Source organism: Equus przewalskii, chromosome 18, assembly GCF_037783145.1.
Source record: "Equus przewalskii isolate Varuska chromosome 18, EquPr2, whole genome shotgun sequence".
Classification (NCBI taxonomy): domain Eukaryota; kingdom Metazoa; phylum Chordata; class Mammalia; order Perissodactyla; family Equidae; genus Equus; species Equus przewalskii.
This window is the reverse complement of record NC_091848.1, coordinates 34414419-34428190: the sequence shown is the minus strand read 5'-3', so window position 1 is coordinate 34428190 and position 13772 is coordinate 34414419. Positions and strand designations below refer to the sequence as shown.

Sequence of the window (13772 nt, the reverse complement as noted above, 5' to 3'; positions counted from 1 at the left end):
AGCATTTTAGCAGATGTTTCTACATGTTGCTAACATCATTGCACTGCAAATGAAAAAACACAGTACAGTGTTTACTGGTCATTTTTGCAGTGGAAATTATAGGGAAGCAGATCAAAGAAAGGCAAAAAAGAAACGGGGTATAAGAAGTGACATAATCACAGCAGTAATCTAGAAAGATGCTCTAACAGAAGTGTCTGCAGTGAACTGTAAGGGATCATGCCGGAAGCAGAGACTGGCAGTGAGACTCAGAATTAACATTGTGGTAGGAGGGATGAAAAGGAGGTTATAAATAAGAAAGACATGATAGAAGAATAAATAAGGCCTAGAAACTGACTGGATAAGGAAGATGAGGAACGATTAACATCAAAGATGCTTCCAAGATTTTGAACAAGGGTCATTGGAAGGATAGTGATGGTATGAACACTGTAAAGAAGCTGCTTAGGGAAAAAAATCACTGATATAAAATGACTAGATTCTAATATACTGTACGCGAAACCATGTTTCATAAAATACATATAGTAAATTCTACATATATACATATAGTAAAAAATAAAAATATAGTAAAATTCTAATATAACACTTCTTTTTGAGGTATGAGTTAGTCCTATTTTCCAAAATAAGATGTATATTTTTCTAGAAGATTGTAAAATATCAACAAGTTTCACAAACCTTCTTGTTGATTCACTGGTTCATAAGATAAGACATATTCTTCTTGACCACCTATTAGAAAGTTAAGACACAGATGAGAAAATCTATAAAGATAACTAATGCTAATTTAATTCTTTATACATAACATATAAATTACTAAGACTTTCCTGAGAAAATAGCAAAGATGTAGAAAAAGGTACTTCATAAATTATTTATGGCAAGATTTAGTAAAAAAAAAAAAAAGGTGGCAAATTATAAAGTCATAAAGATAAGTTCAATAAATGTAAAAACAAAATATATGTGCTATTTAATAAATATTTTTCTCTTATTCTGTTTTACAGATTATCAGTAGGTCTAATTAAAATCTTCCTTTGTGATTTTTTATTTAGAATTAAGAACTACTGAATCTAAAGATTAATACTTTATTGAGCAGTTCTACATATATGCAGATTAATTTACCACCATTAAGAATATGCTGCTTTTTTGGTCCCATGAGGTATAATATTTAACAGAGTATACACATATATATTTATTTCTATTTCACTCATTAAAAACTATTTCACTCATTAAAAAATTCACTGATTATTCTAATAATTCATTTATTCAATTTTAAAAAAGTAACATTTGAAGTGAGCCAAAAAAAGCTTTAGAGAAAACTAAATCCTTCCCTTCCAATAAAATGAGTCACAGAGATAGTAAAGGAGATAAAATATATTTTGTTTTGATCTTGAAAGCTCTTTAGAAGTTCAATTAAATCCTCTAAGATTAAATTAAAGGTGTAGAGCTTAAGAATATCCTAAATAAAAAGTCTACAAATTATACCTTGACTCAATGAAAAGAACTAAAAAAGAGTTAATTTTAGGAGTTCTTACACACACACACTTGTACACACACAGACACACACGCAGAAATGTGTAGACAATAAACTAGGAAGAAAGATTTTCTCCTTGATTATTGAGATTCTATAACAATCTTTTCACTAAATTTGTCATTGGTTTATATGACATGTATGTAGCTGTAGATCTTTGAAATTCATGTATTAGCAAAAATATTTATTTCCCGCTTTAAAAGTGTATTTTATTGTTTTCAAGTTTGTCATAATGTATAAAATATATATTTATAAGCTGCTTTTTAAAGTTCTGTATGTAAAACAAGGTTTACATATTAGCAAAAACATGCATTTTGAATACGCCAGACTTAATAATCCATGCAAATGGTGAGACAGACAGTATATACTTTCATTGCCTCTTTTTAGTCCAGAAAGCTACTCAACTACTCTATGGTGAGTTCTGATTATAAGTTAATAAAATGCTAGAATGCAAGGAATTACATTTTCACACCAAAGAAAGAAAATCTAACTATTATGCAGAAAAAATAATCAAATGAATGAGGGTTAAAAGTATATATTGTCAACATGAAAAATATTAGAGACTGATAGTAAGAGGATGGACCTTTTGAGCAGCCATTCTCATCTGTAATCAAGATTACTTTCATATTAGACGGCAGTAAAAAAAAAAAAAAAGTTAGAAAAGCAATTTTAATTTTTAAGGTGCTACAACTGATAATATTCACATACTCTCCCCTCCTCCCATGCCCACTCTGTTTAAAAACTTCACATGCTTGTACAGTTCACTTAATAATATACCAAGAATGTAAGACAAGAGACCAAAAAAGAAATCAGTATTATTATTTGAGCAACTGTTGAAAATTTTTCCTTCATCATTTCTTATGTTCACCAAAAGTTGGTGACAAACAATAACTTGACCCAGACCAGTACTGGTGACACAGAATAAAAAAAGAAATAAAGCGAATTATAATTTAGCATTACTGAAAAATATTTTAATGCTCATGTTAAACACAGAATTACTAAAGAAAATGCCAAAATACAAGTTTACCCCTCCTTAACTAGATATCTACTTCTTACAAAAGATACAGACACACACACATATACTGTATACACAAATAGCACTGCTCGTAAAAAAGATTTTAGTACTTTATTAAAATTTTGGAAATTAACTTGTGCACATATAGTCTAATTTTATTTAAGTACCGAATTTTACTTGGCTCTCCTGATTTTAAAACATTCAGCATATAATTTTCAGTTTTTAGAAAACACCACTAAGAGAAAAAACCCCCGAAGAATTCATATATTACTTGAGATTACAAAAGAACAAGTAACTTAAAACACTTACGGTAACTACTTTCACTATCGCTGGCATTAGAAGTTACATGCTCTGAAATTGCAGGACAATGGAAAAAAATAAAACGTTGTCATGAGTTTAAAAAAAGCAAATTATCAAAATAAGCACTAGGTGACAATACAAAATGTTGAGATATAAACCACACAAACCTGGAGAATTTTTAAAAAGTATTTTTGATTTTCTTTGAAGAGTTTAACTTTTTGAAATAAACAAACATGAATTAACAAGGAAAAACACCCTGCAATTAAGGACAATACTTCATTTTTGTACAACATGGTTTATGAACAAAACCTAGATTAGAAATAGCAAGTAGAATATGACAAAGAGGGCAAAGTGATTCTAATTAGTCCAAGTGTACATAAAACTCAAAAAGAGAAAATGTAGTTGGCACCATTTAATTTAGTTTATGAAGCAGTAATGACTAATAAAGGAGACAAGTTATTTGAGCAAACGGATACTCATTTTAATGAAGGGATGTCTTTTTAAAAAATAAAGGATCTTGCTTTTAGTTCAGCTTCTTTCTTGTTCCTGAAATGAAAATCCATGATCAGAAAATTCTGAGATCATACAGATAAAGCATTTTAGATGTCATAGATTCAGATGCTTCAAAAAAAGTCTAATGGAAGGGAACTCTAGAAGGTGGGAGTGTATTTTAAAATAGACTAATATTTCTGAGAAACCGTGCTTTGATAAGACTGACAATGGCTGCTTTGCAAACCAAAAAAGATAAAGCAAATACACCCAGTCATAAATTGCCTGGCCCTCCTCGAAAGTGACTCCATTTCATAACTTGATTGTTCAGTAAACACCAGGCACTCTTCTCACGTAAATATAAGCACAGGCATTCTCTCAATAAATGTCTCCTTTGAATAAAAAAAAAGTAATTTTATTTATAAAAACTAAAAAACAAAATTTCCCTGGGAGAGAGGGAAATCTAAACTTATGTCAGTCAAAGAAAATACTTTTTTTAAAGGATAAGGGAAAAGTTTGAGAAGTATCTGCTGGACTATATTATATAGCCCAGAGAGCCTCCTGAAATCCTACTGAAAAGCTCAGAGAACGGTAGAACGTAACATTTCATATAAAGATAACGGTTGTTGAGTTGTTGTCATAGTGATAAGTAAGTGTCTTAGTCTAACCTGCAAAGATGAGATATAAGTATCTTAATCACGATTATGCATATTTTAAATAAAGCAGGGATATTAAAAATTATAAGATTGAATAATATATGACAAGCACATGTAAAATGGTGGTTTTTAAAAGTTTATATTTAAAAATTTCTTCCCATGTTACCAAATGAACTTCAAAACCATCATTTTAAACTGTTGTATAATATTCTATTGGACTGATAGATCACGATTTACCTTACTACCTATTATTTAAAACATTTTAGTTCAATTTGCTTTCAATTGTTTTTCACAAACACCAACAAACTATTATGAATGCCTTCATTTATATAGCTTTTTACCTTTTGTCCTATTTCCTTAAAATTCATTCCCAGAGCAGGAATGCTACATTAAAAAAAAGTTTTTAAATAAATATTAGGATTAGTATTACAGTCACCAACCTCTAAAAGATAATCTAAAAGAAAGAAACATTAGTTACTGCAATGGAGTGAGCGAGGGGGAGAGTAGGTGGCAGTACAAAGGAAACAAAATTTACCGTGAGGTGACAATTGCAGAAGGGGGGTAAATGAGTACTTGTGAGGTTTATTTTACTATTCTTCTACTGTTGAATATGTCTGACACATTATATAATAAAAAGTTAAAGTTATTACAATCTCTTTTCTGAAGATTTCTCCTACTCATCTTGAGTTCCCTAAGATTACCAACAACTATTAAGCAATCAAATTCTTCAAGTTCTTTCGGAATCCTTTTCTATCACAATAAAATCTAGCCACTTGAAGTATGGCCCTTGGAATAGCCATCGTCAATGCTTGGGAGCTTATTAGAAAGGTAAAATGCTTTTTTCCTGATGATTAAAAATAATCTTTTTTTAAGGCACTTCATCAAAGAAGATATTCAAATATCCAATAAACACAAAAAAAGGTGTTCAAGTTTATTACTTATCAGGGAAATGCAAATTAAAACCACAATGGACAACTCTACCATCCATCAGAATGGCTAAAATGAAAAAAAACAAACACAAAACAGATACACTAAGCATAGAGAAGAATATGTAGCAACTGGAACTCATATACTACTGGGAGTGGGTAGGGATGGGTAAATTGGTAGAACCACTTTGGAAAACTACATGGAAGAACCTACTGAAGCTGAACACATGTCCGTATCCATGACCCAGCAATTCCTTTCCTATTTCCCCCAAAAGAAAGGCCTATCTATGTTCACCAAAAAACATACACAAGAATGTTTAAGGCAACACTATTCAAACTAGCCCTAAATATGTTTATTTCCAAATCTGAGACAATATATGTACAGTTTCCTATTTTACTTTTTTCACTTATATTGTGCATGATCGTTTTTCCATCCCCATCACAGCATGGCTTGACAAGTGGTGCGTAGGTCCAGACCTGGGATCCAAACCAGTGAACCCTGGGCCGCGGAAGTGGAAGGCATGAACTTAACTGCTGCACCACTGGGCCAGCCGCCCCAGTCTCATCTTTCTAATCAAACATTTCTTCCTGAGAAGGTATCATATCTTTTCTCTTCGTTTTCCCTAAATTCTACACACCGTCAATCTCAAGCAATACTACTGTTCTTACACTTATTCTTGATATAAATGAAAATAAGTCTGGTTTTGGCATTTAAGAGCTCTGCACAGCTCTGCTTAAATAAGCCTTTAAGATGAGAAGAAAGAAAAGAGATATGTAATGGGAAACCTATGTGCCTAACTGAGGAAGTTTTTGAGGTGTTCTACAAAATGGAAAGCTATAAAAATTGAGCTGCACACAAAAGACAGGTACAAACCTTGTCTGAAACTCTGTGTCATGATTTCACTTCTGAATACCTTATATAGCTCCTTCTGAACTATATTTCCTTTTAGTCTCTGTTGAAGGAATCTTACCCAGATTTTTTTCCTGAGCTTTTTCAAAATTGCCTTCTATAGCATACAAGCTGCACAGGTTTCCATTTCTAGCTTTTCACAAGCTACGATGATTAGTTGCATTTTCCAGATTTCAATTTTACTCTAATTAGTTCTATTAGTCAAAATCAGGTCTGGAAAGGCAATTTTTCTCATTTGTAATATTTCCTTTACTGTCACTAATGCGTCCTTTACTCTCAACAGGGCAAATCAATAATTTATTTGATTCTCTTCTTTGTAGAATCATTGAATTCACGTCTATGAAAAGTATTCTAGGATATCACTTTTGTTTCTCTCTCTGCTCTTCAATTAAAAACTTTATTTTCTCATAGGTTGTGTGAAATTACATGCAGATGTACATCTTTCTTGATATTCAGTGTTATTCCACATCTCTTCAACAGGTTTGGTTCTCTGGAATGATTTACCCTTCTGTTCCCAGTCCCTTCATGATTCCTATTCCAAAAAGCCTTGATGGATACCAATATGAGGTCACATTTATTTTCTTATATTAAAATCTCACAGGATTTTGCTTAGTTTATTCTTTGTATTCTGAACTTTAGAATCTATAACTGATGCCAAAAATAATGTCCCTGACACACCCCTCTTTCCAGCATTTTCTATTGTATAATAAGGGGCACCTGGTCACCTGCCAGTCATCTGTTTTATATGATAACCTCCATATCCAGTTTTAGAATTTTCATTATATTTTTCTGTCTTCCTCAACATTAAAAAAAAAATCTTCTTGATTTGATCATCAAGTTATCAGGTGAATAAATTCTTTCAGTTCCTGTGAGATGAACCACAGAAACCTATCATTCAAGGGATCTTCAGTCACTATCTAGAAAATTAAAACCTTTTCTAAATGCCGTTGTCTGGTAATCAGCCACCATTTTTCATTTGTTTCTCTTCCCAAGTCTCAAACCTCAATTAAAATGAGAGATGAAAACATGATGTGGTTAAGGTGTAATTACCATCCATCATAACACTATCAATATGGGAATTAAATTCTTCATTTAGTTACTTTTTCAATGAGTTTTCCACAGATCTCTGATGACTCAACAGATAATAAAAACCTGTGGGTCCATTTGCTGATCCATACCACCTCTAAAATATGTTATCATTCTCAGAATAAATTCTATAGCATTAAGAATCTGTGGAAATATTTTCCAGTTTTGAAGATTTTTACTGATACTTTTTCCCAAAGGTAAGAGATTTAAAAAGGGTGCCATTAGTGATAGTAAATTTGTGGCTCTTGCCAAATCCTAAAAAGGTAGATGCAAAAATAAAGTGTGTCTAATAGAAATAATTACATATAAAGCAGCATACTTCCTCTTCAATCTACTACAAACCTTAATCATTACGGTTGATAAAAAGGTAAATATCTATAGTTCAGATTAAAATTTCAGTATAAAATTAGCATAAATCAGGAAAAAATCTTCTTTGAAATTTAATCTTTATTAATATAGATCTTAGAAAGTTACAAGCATTGGCTATATCCTTAATGAATTATAAAGAAATGTTTTCAAAATGTTTAGTAATCCAAATGGAAAGAACTATCTAGAAAAAAACTTCAGCCTAAAAGATCACTTCTGAGTCACTGTCACCTAAAATAGTAATATTTGGTAAAATCTCACATTTAATCAATTTGAAAACATCAAAATTTAAAATGTTGTTTGATAAAATGACTTCTTGTTTCATTCATCTATTCCAACATTTATTGAGTTACTCCTATATATTAGACTCTATAGCAAGCTTCATCTGATTAAACACTAGCTAGAAAATTAAACAAGAACAATACAACAACTGAAAACAGAGACAACACCCTGGTGAAAGGAAAAAAAAGGATAAAACAAAGGATAATCTTGTAATTCTTTTCATAACTTTCAACCTCTTTAAAAAGAGATATCCAATTTTTCCCCTACATAGTCTGCTACTTGAACTTGAGGTCCATAATTCTCTAATATTTAAGATCCATTGTGTTTTACAGTTTCAAATTATACCATGTTTCTAACAGAATCAATTTTAACTTGTTTTAACAAAAAAAGGGGGGACATAAAACTGCAAGGAAGATTTTCTACATTCTAATAATGAGAGCAGGTAGTCTAAAATTTTTTTAAAAAAAATCTTTATATTTAAAATATCCCTAGCAAAAGTAATTGCCCTAAAAATTACAAAAAGGAAAATGTAATTATGAGCAGAGAGGTTTTCAAATGACATGTGAAAAATGGAGCATAAGAAAAACAAAAGGTGTGTATTATAGAAATAAAAATCCCAAGCATATTATTAACATAAAAAGTCTAAAAGCAGTCTAAATCATATACCTCCTCATGCCAGAAGGGCACTACCATGAATCTCAAAAGGTATCTGAAAAAGGTAGGTCTGTAGATGGAGGTTAAAAAATAACTTGGGAGTATTTTGATAACTTACTCAGGCCTTTTGATCCCATGTCGTCAGGGATCTCCTGTAGAGAGTAGTTCCCAGAGAGCAAGCAATAAAAAGATAATCAAAGAAAATAGTTGTCAGTAATGCATAAAATTGGTGCTACAATAAGAGACAGTTCCAAGACCATTACAGGTGTACATATCTTAGAGCATTTTTGTAGATTTCTGAAAGTTTGAGGTAAGCTAGCTGCTAAATGTAACCTAAAAAAGAATGAAAGTTCTATCTTAGAGGCTGATTAGGGTAAAGCAGCAAAATTTGAGACTATTTCTTGCTATTTTAAAAGTAAAATTCAGATTGTCTACATACAGCCATGTACCGCATGACGACGCTTTGGTCAATGACAAACTGCACATACAACGGTGGTCCCATAAGATTAGTACCTGTAGCCCAGGTGTGTATAGACTATACTATCTAGGTTTGTGTAAGTACACTCTATGATGTTCTCACAAAGAAATCAGCTAACGATGCATTTCTCAGAATGTATCCCCATCATTAAGTGATGCATGGCTGTAATGAAGAAATAGGATAAAATGAAATTATTCCAGAAGATCTACTATCAAAGACTGACAATGCTATTCCTAGAAATCAATAAGCAGCTTCTCAGGTATCCATGTTTTTCCTTTAAAATAATCTTTGAGAGTATGCTAAGTGTTTCTTATAAGAACCCTTACATCAAATAATACTATTTTAATATACAGCTTAAAAATACTGCTTACTTTAAGTTAGGAATTCCTAAGGTACCAGAAAAAGTTAAGATTGGTATACAAATTAACTTATGCCTATTAAATTGCCCCTGATTAAGACAATTCGTAACCTGTTGCAGCTCTTGAAACTGTCTCCATGGTAACAACCAACTGCAGGGCAGTAGGTCCCTCTATGTCTGTTTTCAGTTGACCACTGGATCCACATACTTACGGTCAGCATCACTTGTTTCCTGCTCACTCTGGTCCTTGTTCTTGTAGAAGGGGAATTTTCGGGAAAAGAGGTTCTTTTTACGCTTGTCATTGAATGACTGCTGAAGAAGAGAAGGAGGGGCAAAACAAAGGGATGTCTACTGTCTGTGTGTACAAAGGCCCAGCCTAGTAGCTCTGTGGAAGCTGACTCTTGTGACCACACTGTGCAGTTTGTATAGGAATTTCACTTGAAACAAATATAAAGTGAACTTCTAATTTTAACATTTTATAACGGAAAATACTGAAAAATTTAGAGTATAATTCAGTAATATCTAAAAATAAAGAATAAGTGCTACTTGATAAAAAGAGGGAAGAGTAAGTTAGATTAGCTACTACTACAGTATAAACCAAGCTAACATCTACTGATACCAATCCCCATCTTTCTAGATTTCCAGGTACTAGGTGCTGTATAGCAAAAGTTATTTTAAATGTTACTCTTAGCCATTCAAATATTTTATTTATTTATTTTTTTGAGGAAGATTAGCCCTGAGCTAACATCTGCTGCCAATCCTCTTCTTTTTGCTGAGGAAGACTGGCCCTGAGCTAACATCCATGCCCATCTTTCTCTCCTTTGTATGTGGGACGCCTACCACAGCATGGCTTGCCAAGTGGTGCCATATCCGCACCTGGGATCTGAACTAGCGAATCCTGGCCGCTGAAGCGGAACGTGTGCACTTAACTACTGTGCTGGCCCCTGTTCAAACATTTTTTACGCATTAGATAATAATCTTTATTTTCCTTTGGTTTGAGCACATTTTTCTCCTTTTTCTTTCTTTGTGTACGGCTCCAAAGAACTAACAAAAAAGCCACTATTAAAAAAGAAAATCAGGGGCCAGCCCGGTGGTGCAGCAGTTAAGTTTGCACGTTCTGCTTCGGTGGCCCGGGGTTCGCCGGTTTGCATCCTGGGTGTGGACATGGCACCGCTTGGCAAGCCATGCTGTGCAGGCGTCCCACATATAAAGGAGAGGAAGAGGGGCACAAATGTTAGCTCAGGGCCAGTCTTCCTCAGCAAAAAGAGGATGATCAGCTGCAGATGTTAGCTCAGGGCTAATCTTCTTCAAAAAAAAAAAAGAAAAAGAAAAAGAGAAAGAAAACCAAAACAATTGAGAAAGTTGCCAGTGCTGAATATTTAAAAACAAACAAAAATCTCATTTGTTTTTTTTGGAAGAGAAAAAAAGACAACTAAATGCTTATGGCATGAATCAGAAAATGGGACAAAACTAAGACAGGTCCATCAAAAACACACACAGTCCAGCAAAAGATTTATCAATGCTATCTAACCAAGGAAGAAGAGTCAGAAATCTCCTGGCCAACTTGAATGCAATTACAGTTGATTTGTTTGTCTTTAAGCTTTACCATACTTATCTACTTAAAAAAGTATATATAAATAAAATAGAACCAGATTCAATCCATTGGCACCATGTCCTGAATAGGGAATAAAAAGTTTGGTGGCCAGGAGCAAGTCCTGTGGCACAGTGGGTAAGTCTGTCACACTCTGCTTCAGAAGCCTGGGTTTGTGGGTTTGGATCCTGGGTGCAGACCTACACCACTCACCAGCCATGCTGTGGCAGCAACCTTCATATAAAGTGGAGAAAGACTGGCACAGATGTTAGTTCAGGCCAGTCTTCCTCAAGCAACAAAAGAGGAGGACTGGCAACAGATGTTTGCTCAGAGCTAACCTTCCTCAGAAAAAAAAAAGTTTGGTGCCCATAAAAGCCAAAAAGGGCAATTAATATTCTAATAGTTTATACATAATTGCTATGAGGGAGATGCAGAGCTGACTTGATGTCTTTATTGCACACATGTTGGAAATAAGTTTTTCCCCTTTGTGAATGTCCTATTTGCGCATTCATAGATTTAAAAGCAGGTAGCACAAAGAAAGATGAGGCCACTAAAGAGGAACGGTTTCTTTTATAATTTCTGTCACAGGCATCCATGTCTTGAAGAAAACGGCTTTACCTACTAGTGACACTGTAATTTATTATTATTATTACTGTTATTATTATTTTGAAGCAGCAACAATATAAGATAAAAATAATTTTGTTGTGATTTTTCTTGAGTTTATCCATGTCATAGACGCTTCTGATGCGGATAAACATCATTTTGCAGTATATCGACACTAGGCAGTATGTTTTTGGCATGCCTATATTTAAGTGTGTGATGCCAGGTGATTAAGGTGCTGAAGTAGATTAAAGTGACTTTTAGCTCAAATTCTATTACTTGAAAGGATTTATTTTGGTAAGAATCCTTATAAAAACAAGATTAAATTTTAATTTTTACCTTTTCATATCAACAATTCAGGATTAATAAATTCATAGTTACTAGTCAGACAGATTTTCTTGATTCCAAGCTTAAAATCTGAAGGATCTGATGACTCTAAGCAGAAGTCAAAAATCAAGTTGATGAGAAAAAAATATCGTGGCAAAATGTGGGTTTCTAACTTTTGTAAACTGTCAAGCAGCATTATTTGAATAAAAATATTTGCTTGAATTCAAATTTTAGAAAAAAGAAAGAGAAGAAAAGTTTCAATAGAGAAAAATTTATGGTAATCTAATTTAGGGAAGGACTAAATCTTTTTGTTTGTGACAATCACTGGTTTTGAATTTAGTAATAAGTTTTATGATATCTGATAAAACTAATGTTTTTAATAAAAGACTGTTTACCCCTCTTACTGCATATTTAGTGGTCAGAGTCAGTTTCACAGCAAACAACCAAAAGAAACATGAAGTTTAAAATGTTTTTATTTTTGATATCTTTGCACTTAGCCGAAATGAGATATCATAAAGATATCATAATAGAAGACAGAAAGAAATGCCTGTTAGTGAAGAAATGTATTAAGTGTATTACATTTAACATCCTCCAGGTGAAGAATTTATTAAAAGCGGAAATAGCACAAGCAAACAAGACTAAAATGTGTAAGGAAAACACAAACTGAAGAAACATATTACCCTCCAGTTTCTCTAAATTTTCCATACTAAATACACTGTTTAATTACTTAGTTATTAATGCTATAGTGCAAGAGAGATAGACTGTAATAAATATAAGAAATGAGAAAGTACCACAAATTCATGATAATATATAAAATATCTAAATATATAATTTCCATATGTAGTATCTGAAAACAGCTAAATGAATGTTAAAAATGTTAATGAGAAACCGAAATGTTACAAGTCTGTAGTGGGAATAAAGTCCATAAACCACCATGCAAGGAAAGGAAAAGAAAAACTTAGAATGGGAAATGGTATCACAGAAAGAAATGCAGTTCTGTATCAATGGCAAGCGTATTTTTACCCCACTCAGTATCATGCAAACTTTTGGTGCTGTGTTAGAACACAGTGACCGTGTAAAGTTGGTTACAGTCAACAAACAAGACTAAGATTTAAATATGTCGTTAATTCAGTTAACTTCTTACAGTATGAAAGAAAAGTCACAACATGCAGCCTGTTTTTCAATATACTGACAGTGCATTTTTACTAAATTATTTTTTAAAGACATATATAAAACAAGCACAAAAAGCATTGTATATATTTCAAATCTTGAGCGTTTACTTGGGATATTTTTCCTGCGAAAAATTTACATTTTAAATATCACTTCAGATCACACTATATAATTTTGCATTTTTTGAAAACTACAAGTTAATTTTAATGGAATTTATCATTTCCAAAATAACTGAATACATTATACAGTTCACTCAGATTTAATTTCTTCGATCAAGGATATTTCTTATCTTCTAAATTTTAAAGCCTTAAGTTTGAGTGCTTAGTGATATCAGAGATGTATCAGAGGGCTGGGTAATTTATTTGCTGAGTTAATGTTCCACATTCATTTGATATATGATCAAAAGATGTATAGAACTTTTGCTTTAGATTAAAAAAACTCTAAAACAAAACATTGATACGAATAGTATTTCAAAACAACACGTGTTCAGCTCTTTCTTCATGCTTACTGCTAGAATATTCCATTGCAGGTTAATTCCACACATAGTACAGGATGAAGCCTGTAATCTTTTTCATCTACTGAGATCTATTAGATTCAAGCAGGACTTAAAGTAAATGAAAAAAAAACATGTCTAAAATATATATGACAGAATTTTGATTCATTTCTTGATCATGTACAAACTCCTCTTCTCACTGTCCCTTTCTTTATGCCCTCAAAATAAAAATTCATAGTGATTCAAACATTTAAACCATGGACTCTATTAATAAATTATATTAGGAATAAAGTGCGGGAGAGAACAAGGAAATTTCCAGGAATTCACTTGAAAAAACGTGTAAACTTACATTATGACCTAGATAATAATTTTTGGGGACCTATTTTCTCAGCAGATTCATTATACATCAGCTATCATGGTTAATACTGGGGACACAAGTTTCTAATTGGACATCTGAATGATGGTTGAATTCATTTCATTTATAAAAAGAACTTTGACCAAAAGTACGTTGTTAAGACTATATCAAATGACAGTTTTGATAATTTGGAAAGGTCT

At 32.5% G+C, this 13772-nt stretch overlaps 1 protein-coding gene across 26 annotated transcripts in view; it reads right to left on the bottom strand.

Moving 5' to 3' along the window:
- Positions 1-13772, bottom strand: part of DLG1 (discs large MAGUK scaffold protein 1) — a 262589-nt gene that overhangs the window by 29187 nt on the left and 219630 nt on the right. For 9 of the 26 annotated variants that reach the window (XM_070583431.1, XM_070583439.1, XM_070583432.1 and 6 more), the window contains 4 exons: positions 9249-9348; positions 2841-2882; positions 2100-2135; positions 670-720 (listed from right to left, as the gene is read on the bottom strand). In XM_070583431.1, the coding sequence (XP_070439532.1) occupies positions 670-720; positions 2100-2135; positions 2841-2882; positions 9249-9348 (229 nt within the window). Of the gene's footprint in view, positions 1-669; positions 721-2099; positions 2136-2840; positions 2883-8318; positions 8353-9248; positions 9349-13772 lie in introns of all 26 variants that reach the window. The other 17 variants (XM_070583441.1, XM_070583444.1, XM_070583442.1 and 14 more) reach the window with 7 other exon arrangements.